At 41.0% G+C, this 23,094-nt stretch overlaps 1 protein-coding gene across 4 annotated transcripts in view; it reads right to left on the bottom strand.

The window, feature by feature from the left end:
• The window catches only part of LOC110978732 (uncharacterized), a 39,814-nt gene extending 17,029 nt beyond the window's left edge, over positions 1-22,785 (bottom strand). Inside the window, exons 1-15 of one of the 4 annotated variants that reach the window (XM_087148684.1) lie at positions 17,448-17,496; positions 17,114-17,232; positions 14,466-14,496; positions 14,238-14,308; positions 13,115-13,316; positions 9,741-10,475; positions 8,520-8,843; positions 6,473-6,564; positions 5,642-5,855; positions 4,880-5,188; positions 3,879-4,187; positions 3,057-3,565; positions 2,119-2,277; positions 1,582-1,629; positions 449-557 (exon numbers count right to left, since the gene is read on the bottom strand). In XM_087148684.1, coding sequence (XP_087004810.1) covers positions 449-557; positions 1,582-1,629; positions 2,119-2,277; positions 3,057-3,565; positions 3,879-4,187; positions 4,880-5,188; positions 5,642-5,855; positions 6,473-6,564; positions 8,520-8,843; positions 9,741-10,475; positions 13,115-13,316; positions 14,238-14,308; positions 14,466-14,496; positions 17,114-17,122 — 3,121 coding nt within the window. In that variant the 5' untranslated portion in view covers positions 17,123-17,232; positions 17,448-17,496. The other 3 variants (XM_087148682.1, XM_087148685.1, XM_087148683.1) reach the window with 3 other exon arrangements.
• Positions 22,786-23,094: the final 309 nt, after the last annotated feature.

The raw sequence follows: 23,094 nt of genomic DNA, 5'->3' as shown, positions 1-23,094 counted from the left end.
ATGTCACTTGCGATGGAAGCGTGGGGGCCATTTCCCCCGCCCCAATTTTTCGACTTGGGGCCAATGGTGCCCCCACCCCTCCACTTTTGGCAGGCCTTCAGTGGCTGATGCTTGACAGTCTAACAAATAACCCTCCATTTAAAAACTGTACCACCCCATAGATAGATGTTCGCATGTTTCTCCAGGTAGCATTGTCATCATAAATGCAAGGTGGTTGATTCACATTTACACGTACATTTACACGTCATTTTGCAATAAGACAAGTTTTGCAATGACAAGTTTGGCCATCAAAAATACAGTCCCGGCCCCAAACATGTTCTAAAATCAGACAGAGCTTGGTGACAGATCCATCAAGTATGTCCTTGTATGAACCCTAGACGTGTTTTCTTACGCCGACCTCTCTGTGTTCGGCCAATGTTCGGCATTATGACGACGCAACTCAACTTACTGCTGCCATCATATCCAAGAGTTGCACAGGTCTTGGGTAGCAGCGTCCCGGCCAAAACTTTCAAAGCCTCTTCAGTGTCAGCTACAATCTCGGCTTCTTCTTGGACTGACTGGATTGACACGACAAAAAGCTTATGTACACAGCAAAGAATATTTCACAGCCATCAGTAGTTTTTAGGATTTAAATAACAGGCCAAACACTGTACTACGATAACCTGCTTTTTTTTACCCTTCAATATTATGAATTGATCCATTCCATAAAATAAAGCGATGTGAAGTAACAGCTTTTTTCTATACTTCTCTACTGTCCTTACAGTACGCAAGAGCAAAGACATTTTCATGAATGGATCAATCATTTACCAGCAAGACCTCAATTTAAAAAACTACTGATGTTGGTTGGGACAAAAAAACATGAGTTTCACGAAGGGCAAGATATATATCAGCAAACGATTGAACGCCAATTGTACGATCTGGATATTTCCGAGGCATTTATCAAATGCCACAACCACATATGTTGTGACAATCTAAGGCTTTGCCATGGAACAATATTGGCGATGACTCAGGCTCGTGTGTACAGAAGCTCACCACTTCAACGTTGTGTATATACGAAACGAACAGGTGAGGCATACATTCACATGAGCTGTCAGCGGCTGGGGGGACAGTTTGTGTTCATGAATGCTACCTGCTTGCAATGTACACAGCCCTCCGGTGCCGACCGGGTCATACTCGAGAAAAATTTGAAATCATTGAGATTACATATGCGCATCACAAAAAAGAATGGATCTACTTTTTTGTAGAACCTGGCGTTAAATTCTTAGAATCCAATGGAAAATAAATCAAGTGGGATGCAACCAGCATTTCTTCCAACACAGTTTGACATCTCATTCGTTGCAGGAGCCGCAATATTGATAAAGCAATGGTCACCTGACTGCACGAAAAAAAATGGAAACTTTCCTCTTGTGATGAAGCTTAACGCATTCAGGTTAAAACTACTCCCGAACCTCCGATTCATTTTCTTTTCAGCGATAACAACCATTCTCAAAAGAAACTACAGTTTATGATATGTGACTTCCACACTATCAGAGCGATATTTCAATTATAAAGTGAATCCACAGCTTATGTGCGTATACCTACCAAATTTTGGTCTGCATCTGTCAGTTTTGTAAACACCATCAGCACAGTCTGAAGATGAAAAACAAGATTGCTTTCACATTAACAGGCACGCTGGCATCGTCGTTGTGAGGACAAGAAACCTGTTTGGACAAATACGTGACGAGGACAACCTTTTGTCCCTGTAACGCCATCCAACAAAGAATCTTCACAAAGAAACTGCCTCATCACCTAGGGTCTGGCAGGGTACTTGATCCATGTGTGAAAATTTTTACAAATGGCTCGGTTTGAATATTTCTTCAGGCAACATGAATGCATATACTGTAAATACAAAGTAAACATGACGGCAGTGATGGAATGACAGGCTGAATCGGAATATTGTGTCTGGGGCTAGATGTAGGTCTTCGCAGGTTGCTAATAAAATACCAGGTACGGTGATGTACATTGGAACATGCTGACAGCAGAGGTAGCCATAACTTGATCTGCCGCAAGTCTGTTTCTGATGACAACATGTACGTATCTTCTACAAATTTTCAAAGATGGCTGCCTAATGTTGTTTACCTTGGTAACCGCAGCAGTCTCTGAGTAAGTTTTGAGTTCCTGATGAGTGGGTTGTGACACAACAAACTTCAAGAAGTTCACCAGTTCAACTTTCTTGTCATCGGTCAGCTTGCCCGGCTCGACATCGATGCGACTCGTTTTGCCACAGGCAATCGCTTCCTGATGAGAGGAACAATGCGAATACGTTGTCAAGGGCTCAAATCGCAACTGATAATAAATCTGTGGCTTACGAGTGGCAATCGAGTTCTTTTCAGAGCATTGCTAGGTCACCACAAGACCATGACGCAAGACGTCCAACCTGAATTCAAGTAGCAAGCAAGCTATTCATATGAACTGCAACATTAAGGCACTCCGTTGTCAATTCTCACTCTGTTACTAGTGACTGGTCTGGTGAAAGATTTTGAGCCTGGTCTAATGACCTCCACCAGAACATTGAATGGTTTACTTTTTTGTGGAGATGCTAAGCATGAGCATATTTGCTGAGCAGAATATTCCGGTAGGTAAATGCTTAAGAAAACAATTACCAGTGAACATTTGTTTCAATTTATATGAACAAAATTTGAATTTTGTTTGAAAAGTCACTGGACTACTAAAAAACGGAGAAACAGAGCTCTCTCTTCAATAATTCAACACAACTCTCTACAATTTAGTTTAACTATGAAGCGGCAAATCATGCAAATATCCTTCTTTAAATGTCTATTTGTAAATTCTGTACATTAAAATTGCCAACAATACTAAGCAATATACGTCTTTGCACCTATGAGTAAAAACGGGTCCATGTTCATAGAGCGGGCGATGTGTGCACTGGTGCAACGGGAAAAAGCCACTCTGAGTTCAAATTTCAACAAGTAATTCAAATAAATTGTTAGTTTCGACCTAGTATTTCTTGAGGGGACAGAGCTAGCGCAATGGGGGATGTTTTACATGTTTGCTCTTACCTGTAGAGTGTGCACATCTCCAAGTGCACACCACGATGGAGTAACAGTGGGTAAGGCATCAGTTGTTAAAGGGCCCTCAGTACGAGACAAGTCATCTTTTGTGACAGTCGTAGCTGTGATTTTCCCTCCAGTAGCACCTTCTACGGATGGCGAAGTAGCAGGAGTGGTTTCCTCTCCTGCCGTGATCGGCTCTGCAGGTGTTGGTGTAGACGAGGGCATCACTCCGCTCTGGAGAGTTGATGGGCCAGGCGAGAACGTGTGCACGGTGCCAGATGGGTCAGTTTGTGGGGCCACTGATAATTCTGGGCTTGTGTGCAGAGATGTTGACAGCTGTGTAGCCATCTGAGCCAAAGTTGTTGGTGCTGAAGTCGTTGGTACTGAAGTCATTGGGGCTGACGTCGTTGGGGCTGACGTCGTTGGGGCTGACGTCGTTGGGGCTGACGTCGTTGGGGCTGAAGTCATTGGGGCTGAAGTCGTTGGGGCTGACGTCGTTGGGGCTGAAGTTGTTGCTGCAAGAGTTGTGGGAACAGTGATTACAGACAAATAATTAATTAATTAAGTTTAAACCCAACCACTTAAAATACTTGACTTTGCCAAAATTTCAATGGACGGTACACCTATCAATCAGTCACTGATGAAGTCTGTATACTGAACATTATCCAATAAAATCCACACCAAAATACATTACACACGTTGGTCACTTTACTCAATATTCAACTGCCCGTTGATGTGAGCTGGGAAGGACAGGCACATGTGATATACACTTTGTTGCACCGATTTTTATTATGAATTTATGAAATAAGAAACAGATATTTTTCTCACTTTCTGGCCCCTCCAATGTCACATTAGCCACTGCAGACCACCAGTTGATGACACACAGATAAACGCCAACATGTTCACTTTGGAAATCCGGAATATCAAGGGACAAAGTTCCACCCATGTAAGAGTCTCGAACATAGGGGGTGGAGTCGATCCGTTTGGAGTTTGCATAAGAAACACTATTCAGCGGCATCCGGTTCCATTCTACGCTGTGGACGACATCATCCACTGCATTGCAGGTTAGACGAACAGCACTGCCAAAAACTACTGGGGTCGTCTTGTCTGAAATAATGCTGACTGTTCCGTAAAACACTGGAGAAGCAATGAATGCATGACATTGGCCATTGGTGCACTGGACGAAAGAATCACCTACTGGACACTTTTTTCTGTTTAAATCGCAAGTTCAAAGGAAGTTTCAAAACTTGGCATCTCGGGTTCAATGTTAAAGTTAGCAAATTTCTTGACACAATCTAGGGCTTGAATTCACGTCGAGTCTCTTCAAGTCCATTCCCATTATCAACCATCCCGTCTACTGTAAGTCAAGTCACAAGAAATTCAACTGAAGTGTGTCATCTAACGCACTCCTTTGTCACTGTTTATCGATCCTGCTTCTCACAATTAGTCTTGTGACCGGTCATGTGATGTACTCAACAACGGCCTGATCTTGGCTCAGTGTATGGTGTTTCTCCTTTGCCCTGCCCTATCATTCAATAACTTTGAAAGCAGACACTCGCACCAAAAATATGCTTTATTTCACTTAACTGATTTGGAATCAATTACAGCTCCGATTTTGGTGTTCCCTTTCATTAACTTTGAGCATCCTCAATTTCTGTAAAGATAATGCTGGACCCGCCAATTATTTAGATTTGAACTTTCGGCTACTCTTGTACCAAATTTCTCGAGTAAATGAAATCTTAGTACAGGTGTATTATGTTTACAGGTTTCCCGTAGGAGAAAAAGCATCAGAAATCAAAGAGGCTAAGTGTTAAAGTTGTTTGGCTTACCAGTGTCGATTCTGAGTGAATCGTACACAGGGGGTCCCTCATCATCTGGACAGGAAACGTTACAGACGACAAACAGACCCATCAGATTCTTGGAGAAGGGGTTCTCAATCGTCAGGTTGGACACCCAATGTCCATCTTTGTAGTAGGTGTGAATGGAGATGTCACCTGGACTCTTGATTAGCTCAGTGCTGTGATACGAGCTGATGTTGTACAGACCCCATGTGATGTTTTCATCATCGGCTTGGCACTCCACTTGGAGAGATTGGCTGGACAGGACCCGGACGCTCATGTGTGTAATCTCCCTCTGATCTAAGAACAAGTGGGAATCGAATGTGGATTTTGGAGTCAATGAAAATCAATCGAGAATCAAGCCAGGTCACTTCTGACCTTTATACCTTCCCACTGTTCAACGAAGACACTGATAATTAAGGCCGAAATCATGTCCTTTGCAAAATGTTGTGTAGACAGCACGGGAGCATGTTCCCCCCGCCCTCATCCCAGCAAATGCCGCTTTATCACCGGATATATATTTTCACTGAAGGGGATAGCTAATTAGGATGCTAAGAGTCCAAGTTCAGAGGGTTTGTGCCTTTTCACAGCAGGGCTTGTGATAGTGCCCACGTGTTCATTGGATTCATCTGTAGCAGAATTTTATAATCAAGGCAAAGGGTAAATTCAAAGGATTTAAATTTTCCTGCTAAATGCCACCAATTTACGGTCCAGTCAATCAAGCCTTGAATAAAAAGGGTGTAATAATCTTACTTCTCTTTCCAGCACAAATAAACCGAACTTCGAAATCTGGGCATGGTGCTGACGCCGCATTGTCACTGTTGAGACACAGAAGTCCCTCGTTCAAGTCGCAGAGGTGTGCGATGGTCACACCCTCACGGTCTCGCAGATATTCTGGGGTTTTCATGGTGTATCTTTCCCTGCACTCAATTCTTACTGGATAAGCGCATCCATCAACAGGATACACCTTTGAAATGGAAAAAAATGAAGGATAAACTTTAAAAAATATTAGCTGAGTGTGTCCCGAACTCCTAGGAAAGTTAAATTTCCCAGAGCTCATATGGAAAAGTCAGACAGGCCTGGGGCATTGGTTAAGTCTCGTAAATAATTTCGAATGGCATTATTGTAAGTTCATACTCTGCATATCAGGCTATTTTTCAAGTAAGGGGGAATAGAGGGAATTTCCGTCTTTGTTCTCGTCTTGAAGTTTGTCTCCAGTTTTTTCCTTTGGGGAAGGGGATTTGTTGAGGGCTCTTAATTCCTAATTCTCACCATTTCACCATGCCAGAGTGAAATAGAGTCAAAGTGAAAGCTGAAAAATGCACAACTTAACATGAAAAACAAGCAGTAGCACACTGCAGGAGACTGGAAATCGAGTCACACCTTGTCTTTTTTGCTCACTTCTCAGATTTTAATTTCTGAAGTTGGCAATACTGGCGAACCAAATAATCGATTTCCGGACTTTCGTTTTCTGTCTTCTTTTGATCGCATGCATGCACGTCTCTACATGTATAAACACAATTTTTGAAAAAGAGAAAGGACAACAGGGTTTTGATATTCAAAATAAAACGGAAAGATGAATACCTGTAGCAGGTGTGCTAATGTTTCATTGTCACCGACTGGGTTGTCCCGAGGACTACTGCTGCTTAACCAGGGAGTCCATTCATAAATCAAATCTGTCAGATTACATACACATATCTATCAATGTTTGAAGAGACAAATCTATCAATCAGAGTAAAGAGGCATATCTATCAATCAAGTTACAGAGATAAATCTATCAATCAGATTAAAGAGATGAATATATCAGATTATAGAAAAAATCCATCAAATAGATTAAAAAGACAAATATGTCTATAAGATAACAGACAATTCTTTCCATCAAATTAAAGAAACAAGTCTATCAATACAGGCAATTCACAATTGTGCGCCTCCAAGAGTTTGCAACGCGTTGGCCAATCACAAGGCGCGAAATCTGTCGACCCTTTTCAAACGCGCATTGGGTCAACAGATTTCGCGCCTTGTGATTGGCCAACGCGTAACAACTCTAGGAGACGCACTATTGTGAATCACCTGTATTAGATTGCAGAGACAAATCCATCAATCAAATAACAAACAAATCTATCACATTACAGAGACGAATCCATCGATCAGATTGATGAGACAAATCTGTTAATCAGATAACAAAGACAAATCTATCAAGCAGATTAAAGAGATAAATGTATCAATCAAAGACAAATTTTTCAGATCAAAGAGGCAAGTTTTTAATGAATGATAATCTCCATCATATGCTTTTGTAACAAAATTCAACACGGCTGAAATATTCCCTGAAATGCAACAAATGTAGTGGTGGATTTTTGGATGAACGCAGTTAGTCAACACATTATAACGGCTCCCTGCCGCATTTATTGGATGCCTATGAATGTTACTCCAACAAACGTTGGACCACTCTTACATTTTGTGACATTTTCTATGAGGACAGAGTGATACCGCTACAGACAAAGTGATAGAGCTTTTCCTATCTGACAAGCATGTTTTTACACTGATTTGCATTTTTGTAAACTTTTAGCCTAAGAAACTAGGCCATACCTATCCAGAACAACAAGCTGGAGCAGGGTACCGAAGGGCCATACATTTTCGCAATTTGGTGCTTGTAATCCCCCTTCTAATGTTTATTGGCCTGCAATTTGGTAACTCTTATTGTTTCAACAACCTCCCACATGTTTCATGTGTCACTGTCAATTAAAGACCCTATTTAGTTCAGGGTCCCCAATCGAAGACAAAAATAAATTCACCTACAATCTTGACAGCTTATACACTATTCCAGTTGGAGTAATGTAGAGGCTATATCCAAAAAATAATAAAGTTCCATCGCCGTTATTCATAAAGATCTGCACCAGTGACGTAACTATCATGGGGGAGGTACGTGCCCCCTAGCGAATGCTTTTGTCTCCCAGATGCCCCCCTCCCCCCATTTGAAATCCATGAAAACCTCTGCTCCAGCTCATTGTCTTTTGGTGCCCTTGAAAGAAAACGTGTGCTTCTCCGGGTACCCTGCACATAATAGCCCCACTTATGCCACTGCACTGAACAGTATGGGCCCACATGATATGAATTACTTTCCAAGCCTCCGCGACAGCAAATTGTCTGGCTTTGTCATCCTGGTCACATCGGAGGGTGCTTATCTGTAAACTTAAAGGTTTCCCATGCTTTTCCTGATAAATAGCGGCGCCGTTGATGTGATATAACGGAACACACTGTTCATTATGGGGTTTTCTGATTAAAATATAAAACCCAAAACGTGCTCACTTAAGTTTTTATAAGAACACTTTGCCCCTTAGCTTGCCGTTTTGTTTTCGTGAAATGAAAACTTATAATTCGTGTGAATTAATTTTACAAAAGCAAATGACACATTTTGGGGGCGAGATACTGGTAGATGTGACTGTCATTTATGCCTAAGGCATCCATTATGCAAGTTCGCATTTTTAGCAATTTAATAAAAAGGCTCCAAAATGCCCTTCAAATGATAAAACAAAAATCCAAAGTGAATAAAAATTCCTGAAGAATAACGCGGAGAGAAACGTGTAATACACATACATTGATACAGGACACTCTAACACAACAGCAAAATCACCTGCTTCAGCAATATTCCGGGTCTGGTACAGCTGGGAGCTACTCCTAAACTCACACATTATCTTGCAATTTGAGGTGCATCCTCTCTGGACGAGGTCATTATACTTGTTGATGAGCAACTCCGACTTGTAGAAACATAACAAGTCATCAATCAAAGCACGATCACTTAAGGGAATCTTATTATTCCCATGCAGGTAGAGGTACCATGCCACATCACCACCCCCCGGTCTCTCCATAGATTGAAGTACACAGCGATATCCCAGCTCGTTGGGGTTGGAGACTTCCAGCTGCAGAATATTCCATACCTCTTTGATCTGCGTTTCCCCTGATGAGCAAAACCGGTATGGTATGTTGAAGTAGACTGTTAGAAACAATCGTTCCAATTTCAATAATGCCCCCCAAAAGAGTTTCAGTTAGAGAATCTTTAGCAAGCATTCCAGCCTAAATTGACATAATATCTTCAAAAAATTCTTGCCTGCACACTCCTCACTAATTCGTGTTTGTACATTCACCATGGTTTAAGAACACCAAGAAATTAATGCTGAAAACAGTATTAAAAGTACTGTTTTTCATCTAAATCAAAATAAGTACCTACTTGGGTCATTCCATGAGGTTGGGGCACAATTTGTGACGGTGTCAACTGTTACAAGGGTTCTGTAAAAATGAACAGCTATCTCCCTGCTTGCAGATTCCAAACTGACATTGTTATACATCTTGCAAGGCTGAATACAGAGGTGTGTGTTATTTCTACAGAGTAAATGACGTACTCTACGGGTCATGACCGGCGGTAAAAGTTACCCATGTAACAAGGACGCCGTCACAGATTGTGCCCCAACCTCATGGAATGACCCATTTGCAAGTGGATATCAATGTCTTCCTGTCATTGTTGATACACTTTGGTTTACAACGACGGGATCATTTTTTTTTAGAGTAGCTGACCAGTATTAGCAAACTTGCATGCACAAACGCACTGAGCAAAATTCATGCTATAAGCACAAAATTAAACTTCATTTCAATTTTTCTGCAGCAGTAAAATAGTGGCTAGAATGAGAACATATTCCTGTGGTGGTGCCCGTCTTAGCTAAAGGTCACATGCACGTGTGAATTGCCTTGAGTGGCATGCCAAGATAGGTGCATGCTTCTCAAGTAGAAGAACATAAGCATGAGTGTGGTGCCACTGCACTTTGACCTCGAATTAATGGTTATGATAAATTATACTCACGGGGATTAACGACAACGCCACATTCATGAAGATTTTTTATTTTAGTTGTTGTTAATTTTGTCTCAAATATCATGAAGTCACTGAATGCAGAGGTGGCATCCCGTTGACCATCACTGCCGCTGGTCCCACCCAGGGTCAAGAATGGTGTTGCTAGTGTTGGTGTTGCTGTGGTGCTTATTCCATCTGTTGATGAGAAAACTCCTTGCTGAGTGCCATCAATGTACACGTCAAGTTGGGTGGAAGCGGTGGTGTCGATCACAATGACCAGATGAAACCAGACCCCATCTGGTATTAAATTGTCATCGAGACTTCGCAGCCACTGTGCTGACCTGATATTGACAGCAACTTCAAAGTTCCCATCTAGTAAACGAGAGAAGGACACGCCTGTGTTGCTACCTGTGCCGGATGACAGGAACGTGACCAGGCCGGGGTTGTCTGCGTGATTTAGTTTCATCCAGATGGACCATGTGGACTGACCACCTGGGCACTGACCAGGATCAGACGTGCATGAGGTCATATGCCCACCCAAGTTGATGTATGCCCCATCTCCAACAGAGATGGTGCACCCATAGTTCAACACATCTGGGGCGGAGACCAGGGAAAATGTACCATTGTTTTCAACAACATTGTAATTTGATGACTCAACGAGTAGATTACGGCAGTAAGCTCTGGCAGTTTCCCCTGGGGCTCGCCAACGGGGACCATTGGCCAATGACCACTGAAGGTTTGGATCCACTACAGATAAAAAATACGGGTTATGAGTATTAAATGTACCATTGGTTTCAACAGCATTGTAATTTGATGACTCAAGGAGTAGATTACGGCAGTAAGCTCTGGCAGTTTCCCCAGGGGCTCGCCAACGGAGACCATTGGCCAATGACCACTGAAGGTTTGGATCCATTGCAGAGAGAAAAAAATACAGGTTATGAGTATTAAATGTTTCAAAATTAGTAATTCCTCGAGGGGCTGTCCATTAAGTAGATAAGCACATAGGCATGGATGGGGGGACACGTCCCCCCATGAATTTGGTATGGGGGACACAATGTCAAATGTCCCCTCCATGTTTTAAGCAAAACAAAATACTAAAGGAACTGATGGATCGAGGATTTTCTCCTTTGAGTTTTTATAAATGGAATAAGATAATAAACACGGTGTGCACACAGGCAGGCAATTGTTGACACATCACTGTGTACAGTACATCGATAAGAATATAAGATTAAATCAGTGCTCTGAAATATATGATTGCCGAGCTTTTGGTAGCTGAGTACCTTCTTCAGGGCAAGCAGATTCAGTTCTGAATGAACGCGGAAAAATCCACATTCATTCCTCCTTGATGCAGCGTTCCAAGTTCAAAAATGATGCGCTGCTCCAGTTCCTTACGCTGTACATCGGATGACGCTTTCCGCAGGATGCAGACGCTTACGTCACCGAGGGAATGTGGCGGCGCGCAAAAGTGCCGCGCAACAGTGAGACCAGGTGTTTGTTGGCGCACACTGCGCAAGTGTTCCACGAAGCGGTCACCAAGGGGACGCTTGGTAACTCCGATGTACAGTTTACAACAGCGACGACAGGTAATGCAGTAAGCCACATTACTAGTAATGCATGTATGATCCCCGAGTATGCTGTAGCTACCGCGGGAGCCAACAGGCTGTTAACAATGTAGGGGCAGGTGTTACATCTGGGGCGCTGACAAGGGGAATTGCTGCCTGCTTTTGGCTTTTTGGCCCCGGTGGGTTTCAGAGCCGTTTCGCGCGGGATTGAAGATACGGCGTTGAAGGCAGTGTCTGTGATAGCTGGAGGGTAACCGCGCTGATGAAAGAAACCTAGCATTTCCTTCCCACGTGCAGAGAGCTCCGCATTGCTACTGCAAATCCTACGCAGTCGAAGAAACTGAGAGTAAGGGATGGAGTTCTTACACTTGAGGGGGTGAGACGATTGGTATTGCAGGTAGCTGTGGGAATCTGTGGGTTTGTAATGCACGGTTGTGCCAAGTTTCCGCGCACAGATCTGGACGCGCGCGTCGAGGAAGATAACAGACTATTGCGACACATCAGATGTGTAGCGCAGTGCTGGGTGAAAAGTATCTGCAAATGTTACAAAATTCTCAACGTCATCACACGTATACCGTGTCTGTATCCTGCGGAAAGTGTCATCTGATGTACAGCGTAAGGAACTGGAGCAGTGCGTCATTTTCGAACTTGGAACGCTGCATCCAGGGGGAATGAACGTGAATTTTTCCGCACTCATTCAGAACTGATTCTGCTTGCCCTGAAGAAGGTACTCAGTTACCAAAAGCTCGGCAATCATATACTTCAGAGCACTGATTTAATCTTATATTCTTGTCGATATTCTGATCACGGTGCTACGCAGCCCTTCCATATTTCACTGTGTACAGTACATCTTGCATCCTTAGATGTAACCTACATGTAGGAAACCTCATGTTTATTTGTTACGGGGTTTTCTAAGGCCATCTGCTGAAAGTCCTAGAATTTCAGATGTCAGGATTTCTGTCATTAAATCTTATGTACATATCCCTTTAGAATTTTGCCAGGAACATGCTTGAACCCCGTAAAATCCCACAATTTGCAAAAATTTGCCAACTGGTGATAATCTGAAATGCGCTTTCATTGCATTACCTAGTGCGGGCTCATGAACAAAAGATGTCCACACTCTATGAAAAGGAAGGCGCTGTGTGGACTTACTTTACCAACGTCCACAGGACGTTTCCCCTCCCTGAAAATGAAGCTTTAGAGGCATTTGGGGGTTGAGGTTATTTGTTGCAAAAGGAACAGGAACAGTTAAGGTAACATTCTACAAAAAAGCAGCTAAAAATCATGTTCACATTTCAAGAGAGATGAGTATTTTCATGGAGTTCTCTAAACTACACAGAAACAAAGGAATGTCCACACTAGGTACGGAAGGTAATTAAGCTTGTGTGTGTTGATCTGAGCATTATTGAGCATGTCATCAAAAGCCAATACTTTTGTCTGGTTGTCCTGCTTGCATATCTTGGGAAATTATAAACTGTTGATACAATCAAACTGGCATCGAAACTTACTGCAAGACATCTGCATAAAACTTGTGAAGGTTAATTAGAAAATTTACTGAGTCAATGTTAGTTACACTATATCTGACAGCAAAAGTCATTTTTCGACTTGTTGCAAGTCATTTTTCCCTCACCTGGATAGTTTTTCAACTTGGGTTTACAATTTGAGAAAAATCCCATTCAACTATTTTTGTTATGATTCATGAACAATAGGGCAAATGGCGTAGTCATCACAGCAAGTGAGTGAAGACTAGGCCTATGCACTGTCTTGGCCAGGAAAGTGAATCTATCTTCAGTGTTTAGCATCTGCACATTTTCGAAAGCATACCTGACGGGTCGCTACAAAAATATCTGATCTCAAAATCAGCTGGGCAGGGGGTCGAAGAGGCAGCGACACAGAACAGACCTCCAGTAAGCGAACATTTCTTGTCAGCAAACGGGAAAAATTTACTGTCAAATTCATCTAAAGTTTGCCTCGTGTACAGCACACGACACTCCACCTTTGTAAGCTGGCCGGAACAGTCACCAGACTGATAGGGAAGAATACAAAAAAGAAATTTTTTTTTTCAATGAAGTGACATATAATGAAGTTAGGCTCATGTGTCCCAATCAAGGCTTACATTAGTTATAAACGTGTTGAGATTCTCAGGTCAGTTCACACAAACACACGTAAGTGCACTTCAGCTCGCCTAGAATTTTAAGAGTTGCACATATTGCTCTAGTGTCAGTCTAATAGTGCATCAATAGCGCATAGAGTTTGACAAGGAAAGCAAAATTAAATTTATGTATTCAACCAAGTGATTGTATTGTCTTTCAGCCTAGTCCCAGTCAGGTAGTGCAAATATTCATTCTGTGAAAACTAACAACCCCACTGGATAGTACAACATGGATTGAACCGACTCTGGGGGAGTCTATATCAGAGGGTGTCAATGACCGCAGCACTAATACCGTAGATCTTTTCTCCTCCAAGTCTATGACTTAAAACCCATCCCATGAAAAAAAGGCAGTATCACAGCACCCATCCATTGTGCATTTAGCAATATGATGCATGCACCTCTAGCAGTGCCTCACTGCATGTTCACAACATGTAAAGGGTAATCATACAGGAGTATGAACATGTATAAGATGCAACTGGTCAAAATAACCTTACTTGGGCGGGACTTAATTAATGGGGGCATACACTTCTTTTGAAAATGCTTTAGCACAAGCCTGCTTTTTCGTGCCTTGTCAGCTGAATCCACTGACCAGGAAAAGGCTGTTTATATACATGTACATATAGCTTGTTGATCAAGTCAACAAATTAAGTCTTACCCCCTAAAAAATTTTGCAGTTAAACCTTGTTGATTTGGTGGCCTGATAATTAGGTTTAAAATAAAACAAAGACGAGCAAAGCTACGCAGGATGAAAGAAACAAAATGCCTCTCGGTGTGAGGTAGTACATTTACACTTACTTGGGGTGGAGTCTCAATATCGTGTCCAAGGTTGGTTTGCGGTGAACTTCTCCAAATTATCCAGTATGTGGCTATAATAAGAAAAATACACGCTACGGTAATTCCAAGGACCAAAAATGTCTGAAAAGTCAAACCAGTTCGGTCTGAATCGTAAAATTCTTGGGTTCACACATCAAGAAAATGAAAAGTTCAAAAAAACGACCAATATTACTTAAATGTTGTACTCACATGAGTAGTCCACCATCACAAATAGCAGGACCTATCAAAAACAAATTGAGGAAAGTTTTAAACTTCAAAAACGAAAACATAATAAGTAGGGATTTAATGTCAAAACAGATCGCTTCACTGACAGAAACAGATTAATCTCCCCCCTCCCAGGCAAGCAGTCGGCCCTCCCATCAGCCCAAAACCACAAGCAACAACATTATAGATTGTTCTCGTGATGTGCTCCCCCCCACCTTCGATCATTTTATATTTTGTTCATGTCCATTGATCATCACTCTCCAGGCTTGTAACTACATTGTAAGGGACTGTCAGCATTGCTAGTGAATGATAAATTACATTGCATCGATCACACCACTACACGACATCTCCTCTCCTGATCGGCCTTAAAATCCTTCACCTGTTGGAATATTAAATGCTGTCAGGACATATCCATTCAAAGTGAAAGTGTGGAATGTTAGTAACTATCTTATTTGCAAATTTGGGTCACAAAAGGTCACTCTTCAACATCTCTTCTTCCATTCATTTTGATATTTCTAATAACAATGATTAAGCCCTACCATGAATCACACCAATATGCATTTCTTGAATAATTGTTTGTAAATGGCAAAATTCCTTCTAAAGGGAGCAAAGATTAGAAAGTGTCCAATGAGAATTTACCATATGGATCAGGAATTATTAATGACCATGCTTTCACAGTACCCCGTCTTTCTGCCAATACATTCCCTCTGTATATGAGAGTCAATCAATTTTAGAACAATGCTCGGTTTGCAAAATGCACACTGTGCTTCATTGTCATTGGAATTGATTTTTCCACTTCAATTGATTTACTCAGTTCGCATCATCTTCTGCGGTTTGAATTATGAAAATTCTTTGAATTTAATTAGGACGGCGTAAAAAATATCACAAATGAGCCAACGGTTAGGTGGCAAAACTAATAGGATTTCCATGAAGCTGACTTGTTTTGAGTGTTTTTTTCCAGTGTTTTCTTTACTCACTTTGCATGAATGTGCCTTGAAGAATTGGCAGGAAACGAACAGCAAACCATACACAACGTAATGTGATCTTCATACATGGAGGATGCATGCCATCTGACCACTACCAGCAGACGACATCAAATGTCACGTCATGAATATGCATGTCTTTCAATATCCATGCATGGCATTCAGTGCGCACCTCGCACTGCTGGGCTGAACCCAAGGAGAGCATTCTCAATTATCCTGGGATTAATCAGCTCAATAAAAACTACCATCTTCCACTAATGACTAACAGACAATCTAAACGATTTTTTTTTATCTACAACTTAGGCCCAACAGTAATAAAAATTCAAACCAAAGAGTAAAACAAAAAAACTGTTGAAAAAAAGTAAAGCATGAACGGTAGTAGGACTAAAATACAATCACACATTACGGGAAAAATACAGCATTAAAGCAAATTCTACTTTACAGTTATGAATTCAATCAGATTTACCGTTTTCCTAAAATTTCGTACTCTATACTGGACAGCAAAAAGGTTACATCCATTGCCTTTTTTCCCCAAACATGTTTTTCACTCGCAGGAAATCAATTTACCCAAGTGGGTTAAAAACACCTAGACTTTCTAGGTATGGATGTTTCCAGACATACCACAGAAGTCATTGGGTAGTTATGATCCACAGGGGAGTCCACGCTGTCCTTCTCCTGGCTGTGCGATGTGAAGGTGGCTGTGAAGAGTTTCCTCATTTGTGTTCATATGTAGGTAATTCCAGGAATTAGGGATCCATTTTTTTGTGTCTCTGTTACATCTGACATGTGATTTTGTAAGTTCAGAACACATTTTCTAATTTCCAAGAGTGATGAGTTAATGCAAATCACCTGCCAAACAAATAGTAACAGTTTCAAAACAATTCCGGTGATATTTTCATGTCAAATAATAAAAGGCAGATGTAACAGGGTCACGAAAATGTCACACTTTTGGACCCAGAAATTACCTATGCATCTACAATAACTATACTATTTCTCAGCAATTCTGTTTTTTTATAGCAATACACAATTTTTTACAACTCTAGGGTAAAGATTTCCATATTATATTAATTTTATACTATTAATTAATATTAATTTTCTTTTCAAAAATTATAACTGCTGTCAGAAAGTGATAACATGTCCTTTAAGTGAAATTTACATGAAGCTTAATTCCAAAGCATTTCCTTAGAACAAAATTTGAATGTTTTTAGACAATTTCAAAGGTTTGCGCACAGGGGTATCAAGTGTTGTCCAAAACTCCTTTCCTTCTTGGTAAACCTGTAGCATGGGTAGCTCATACCGTCTGGCCCGGTTAATCCTGAGGAACACCACCCCTCGATTGGGTGTCCCACGGCCGTACCAGTTCAAGTAAAGTAGGCCTACCCCTCGTTGACTGATATTTTGGTCTCCACTCCCTCATTGTAGAGCCATTAATTTGCCATGAATAAACATGACAAAGTTAGGACGTAACAGGGTAGTAGATTGGGGCGGGGGGAATCGGGGTAGGCCTTCGACTGCGGACCTACGATGGAAGTACCTTTAGCTCGCGAAATACGAGATTTGGCATTTAAATCTGCGCTGGATGAATTTCTAGCTAGATGCACATTGGACGCATATCCCACTAGCACTAACGGCGCTGAAGTCAGAACTTACCATAACCATGAAGGAACAAAACTTCCATTTCGTATCATTTGTGGACAAAACGTTTCTCACCCTTAAAGATATTGGAACTTCTGTTAGCGGGATTTAAAGCCATGTTTAAGCCAAGCCAGCTGCATAATGTTACGAGTACGTTTTACAACTTCAAGCATTTTACCTTGGCCGTTTTCCAATACTCAACTTCGTCTCCGTCGGAGGCTTCGTTCCCAAAATCAATCCCCGATTGTGGGCCTCAAGCGTTTAAATTACATTGGATTACTGTAATTTTTGGCTTTTTTGCATCTTATTTGATGTTCTGTGGCACTATTAGACGGATTACTACGCTTACAGCTTCAGTCAGCTGGTAAGAAAAGAGTTGAACCTGAGACGCCGCCGAAGTTGAGTATTGGAAAACGGCCCTTGTATAAAGCACGCAGACGACAACTAAACTCATATCCTCCAATTAGCGTTTGAGCTCGTTTTAGTTATAATGGCTACGGAGGCGTATTTAGGACATAACTGACAAAAATTGGATGAACTCTACTCCCGGGCGGAAAACTATTTTTGTTCAGGCGAATTACAACTATTTCACACAGGGAAATTGAACTTAAAATTTTCACAATTAATTTTGACATTAATCCAGCTGGGCGAAATACTATTCCGCCCCAGCGAATTGCTGGGCCTTTTTGTCATGTCTGCTTACGTACATCACAAGACAAGCAAGGCTTGAAGAGCGGAAACGACACAGAAACACTAAAAGGCAAAACAGAGACGTGTTGAATTAACTACTGATTGCCATAATTGGCAAAAGGCTCGAAATTCTACAGATATCATGGCCCAAGCGTACAGGCTTCGCAATAAATTTACGGAAAAAGTGGTGAAATTTAGCAGTAGTAACAAGCGGAGAGTGAACTCTATAGAACAATACAACAAACTGGAAGCTCGCGACTCGCGACCTTCAATTGTTTCCACCCAATTTAAAACCCGGAATCACCTTTAGCTCATAATTAAGTCCCGTTGATATATAATACAAAATATTTTTGCCCTTAAAAGCGAGGCTCATCTTCCATCAATTTCGGTAGTAGAGATGCCATAATGTGCCATATTTACGCCAAGGATGAGTCGACTTGATTGGAGGACACTATGCCTTTAATCACAGTAAATGATGCCCAATGATACCTTCCAATTCAAATACGACACGTCCAACCGGGCAACACCTCTCTGCCAAGGCCTATAAAATTCAGAAGGGCCATGCCCGTAGTGTCGGAAGAAATGCGCGTGAAAGTTATTTTTCCCACTCAGGTTACTTTATCCTTCAATAAATGAGCTTGAAGATGGCTCGAGATTGACTCATGACTTGCGATTATATTTTAACGATGCGATATACCAACCGATGACTGGGTTGCTTTTCCAAGGTTGTGTATTTAGGTAGATTTTATTTGTAAAGTTTCATTCTGCCAACACGGCAAGGCCTTGTTTAAAGTGATAGTTGAAACTAGAGACGGGTCGTCTGTGTGTTCTCAAAGATACGATCCGTCTTTTGCAGCTGGCTACAGAGAAACTCCGAATTACTGTTGAAAAGTTTATCCTATTTAAAGATATAGTAGAGTGGAAATATAATCTGTGTGAAATTATTTTTTCTTTTGTGCTGTCATTTTGAAGAAAACAATTAAGAAGATCCTATCCAAAGTAAGATACATTATATTTTGGAAATTGGTTTTTGACACGGCGCACGCGCACGGTAGCTATCGGGTCAGTGACTTTGTCCTGCACAGGCGAGCGCCACTCATTGCAAGCTTCCATTGGGTGAGCACTCGAGTTGCGCGTTACCTTCCGGTACCACGGTTCCATGTGTGTAGCTAGCTCTGTGTGCAGTGGGCGTGGTTTGAACTGAAATGACGTCAAACTTACGAACCGGATTACGAACCGTTTTCGTCTCGTAGCTGTCCGTACCAGTTTCGGGCGAATTATAAAATTTTAATGACTTGTTTAATTGTTGACTTGAAATCGAGATCCCGGAATATTGACTTTTCGGAATTTACAACATTCACTGAAGCTAAATCTTCAATGGGTTAGTTGTGAAGCAACTTTAGATGTTGCACGCTTTTGATGTTTTACTTTACTTTAAATGACAAATGATGTGCCCTACGTTTTAAGGCGCAGATCCCCATTCAGCTGTCCATTAAGTAGGCCTAGGTCTACGCAACTGACGAAATTATTATTGAAAAGTATATTGGATTTACATTATGGGACTAAGCTCCTTGTGAAATGATTATTTCGGGCGAGCTGTCATTTTGAAAAAAGCAATAAAAGAAGGCTTTTTTCAAGAATATCTTAAAATAAAATTTTCATTTATATTCTCCAAGCGTTGGCAATGATGCATGAGGGCGCTGGACTGGTGTAATTTGTCGATTGAGGGTATAACATCGCCAGACCGATTAAGCAAGAAAAATATTACAGAAAAGTATTTCATTGCTCAACATCAAATTTTTAGTGTTTAATTTTTAGTGTTTAACTTAGGACCCAATCGAAGCTACAGGCTTCCAGGCTTAAGGCTGGTTCATACTTTAAATGATAGTGAACACGAATCCCAAACTGTATTTTCCGATAGGGGTATTCCCAGACAATTTTAGGAAAAAAAGTGCATTTGAATTTGTAACACATAAATTTAATACACCACTCTCATTTTGCCTACAAATTGTATGGGCGGCCAAAGTTTGGATATCACCTTTTGGTTGGTTTTCGATTTTACCCCTAATTCGTTCAAAATAGACATTTAATTCATTGATCTTAAATAAGGTTGTATTTTTCTTTTAGTATTTAGTAATACGTAATTTATTATTTGTTGTTTTGATAGCTGTGTGAGGATTGTTGACACTTTGGGAATTGTTCTTTTACTTTTGCAGCGACGGCCAAACTATAGTTTTATCAGCCACTTGTAGGAAAAACAGAAAAAACAGACTTTATTTGGGGCTGGTTTTTAGATTGACGTTCAGACTGGTTTCATTTTAGCAATAACTAACATTCGATTTCAGTTTAGGGCATACATCATTTAAATATGTGGATATGCATTTCGTTTTATTAAGTTGCAAGGATTGAAAAGTTGACACAATATAGGCTTTCTGTTTGACGTATACGTTGCCTATTATTGAGTATGTGCAATCCAATTCAATTTTTTTATTTTACACAGGCTGAATTTAACACTCTTTTTTATTTTTAATTATTGTTCGCATATTCTGCATTTAATTTAAATAAAGTCTACACCCCCAAAAATCACGATAGGACTTTGATTTTTTTTTACTAATTAAACAAAGTATAGGCCTATTTGATCATTTGCCTCTGCGCCATGAAGGCAAATGAAATATTGAAATGATGATGACCTAAACAAAAGAAAAAAATAGTAGTCTGTCTCTTCCTCTTCAAGCTACTTGACTACGGGAGTAAATGCGGAGCAGAGAAGCTTGATAGGGGCTTTATTGCGATCACCTTTTCCCGGCCAAGTTCGGAAAATGCGAAAATGATAATACAAATCCCCAAATAAAAGAAGACTAGTGTGCTTGTTATCATATATCTATGGCCATTACACTAAGGCCTATGTGACAGTTTGGAGGCAAATGAAATGGTATAATAGAAATCCGACCAAAATTTCAATTAAGATAACCATGTCGAGGGACCTGGGAACTTTTTTTTTGGTTCTTTAATGTCGTCCTATGTGTTTTTAAGTTCTCTTGTATTTTATCATTTTTATCCAAAGATCACTTTGTCGAGGCATCTGAGCATGGTTGTACCAGGCTGTGCATTTTGCAGGTGGCCCTCTCCAGTGGCTGAAAAGTTCAATCATTATAAGTATTCGAACATTTAATAATTCGTTAAACATTTCTGAGAATGAGACTTCTTATAGGTACATGGCGCGAAACTGCCTGAACATTTAGTGGAATAGATAGATTACAATTTGAAAGGAATGTAGGTTAGCAGAGCTGCATTTGATTTTTCGCTAAAATGAATGTAACCCATACCAAATTAATCAGTGCACTCGCGAGAAATCGTACGCTTTATTTTTATGACTGAATGCACCCTCTTTGAAATCAAATTAGTATTTGTTTAATAACTTGAACGATCTTTATCTCGCTCAAAAATGTATTATTAATTTATCGTCCGAAATTGGCCGGGAAAACCTGTATTTGGTGTGTTTCAAAGACTACACCACTATGTTTTAAATATTCATTCCTTCAATCAAACATCCCTCACAATGTTATTTTTATGAACATGTAAATGACTTCTAATGTTTGCCATCGCTGGCATGCTGGTACGTTAAATTACACTGCGCGGGAAATTGGCTGGACCTTTGGCGAAACAGATTGATTATTAAAAGGTACTTTGCTCGGATATGTCAACATAATTATAAAATTAATTGAACATGAAGGAAATCGTGCGTGACTCTCTGAATGCACTTTTATGGAAATAAGAGTAACTATTCGTTAAATAGAAACATGGATTTTGGATATTAATTCCATTTCTAACGAAAACGAATGCTTTTCTTACTACTCCATTTGCATATTTTCCACAAGTTCCAAGGATAACCTATTTTCAGTTGAGCCGGGACTTCGTAAAAGTTTGAAAATCACATTTCCCTGCAAGTGTTCCTCTATGTCAAAATCGCTTCGCTTCCGCCTGAAGCAAAGTTAATTAATTAATTATTTAACAGCGTGCAGGGCGAGGGCAGTTCAGGGAGTTCAAACCCTCCTCGTGGATTTTCCAAAAGCAGAATATTACGACAAGACACTGACAGACACACGGGCCTGTTAACGTCCCCTCTGGGGGATGTGGGTATATCCTTTCCCTCCTTTTTGGGGGGGAGGTTATTGAATCATCTCCCCCCACCTTTTTGTGGTGAGCAAAAACATTAAACTGGATGGTGAAGAATTTTTCAGACTTCCAACGAATAAGATGCATTCAGTATCACTCAAAAGGGAGGACAATTCAGCCATGAATATGTCATTCTGAATAAATATTACGGATGAACATTAATATCATGAACATCGACCTCTATATAGGGTCATATTGTGTCACCCCCCCCCCAATTTTCATGTCATCCCCCGCCCCCCTCCCCCAATTCCCAGCACAGATTTATTTTTGATTAATACCCCCTTAATCCAACCGGACCCCATTTCCGGGTATATGTACGGTACTTACCAGTGTTGTAAGATGCGTCATTGTCCCTTCGTAGATCGTTTGCCGATGAGCAACGAATTGTGTCGGACATGAATCAAAATATTGTGATCTGCCGGTTCTTTCTACATTTCGGATGGAAATGCTGTCTTTGATAGACTGCTTGACCGGGGTCGGGGAACCCAAAACGTCTTTGAGAAGTGATGAATATCAGCCGGGTATGTACGGCAGTCGAAATTACCAAGCCGCCAGAACTTGTCAGAGCTTATAAAGTCGCCTTTTTGTTTACCAGTGGACGACGGTTTCCGTGGAAGCTGTCAAAAATGCAGCAGGTGAAAAGGGCGCCTATGAGAGATTTCCCTGACTATCGCCTAACCTTGTCACAGCTGGCCGACAGTGCTCTCACACATCCACCCTCCGCACCGGTCAAGCCGAATGTCAATTTTGAATGAGACCGATTAAAACTTGGAGAACGGGCGTGCCTCCTTGCATCGGGCCTCAACGTACTCTGAGCCGATTATTAAAAAGGCCAGTCGATGCGAGCGTTGGGGCTGGGGCGGGTGTATACGCATGACGTAGCTCACAGCGTATTAAACGCGTCTGTACCTTTGATACAGCGAGCAGGCCGGCAATCGATGGCTTGCTTGGATGCATATAACATAATTACGGTAATGCACTTCAGAACAATACATACAGGCCTGTTTTGCTCAATAGTCTAGTGACTAGTCTAGTAAAATTTAACATGATTATCGAATGTAATAAATTCCATTAAAACTTTCAGCAACTTAGCATAAGTATTGGGAAGCATTTTTATACGATTTCTTGTT

This window comes from Acanthaster planci, linkage group LG18 (genome assembly GCF_054643075.1).
Source record: "Acanthaster planci isolate LZ-2023a linkage group LG18, COTS_SCS, whole genome shotgun sequence".
NCBI classification, from domain to species: domain Eukaryota; kingdom Metazoa; phylum Echinodermata; class Asteroidea; order Valvatida; family Acanthasteridae; genus Acanthaster; species Acanthaster planci.
Note: the sequence above shows the minus strand (reverse complement) of the source record. Positions and strands in the feature narration are given on the sequence as shown.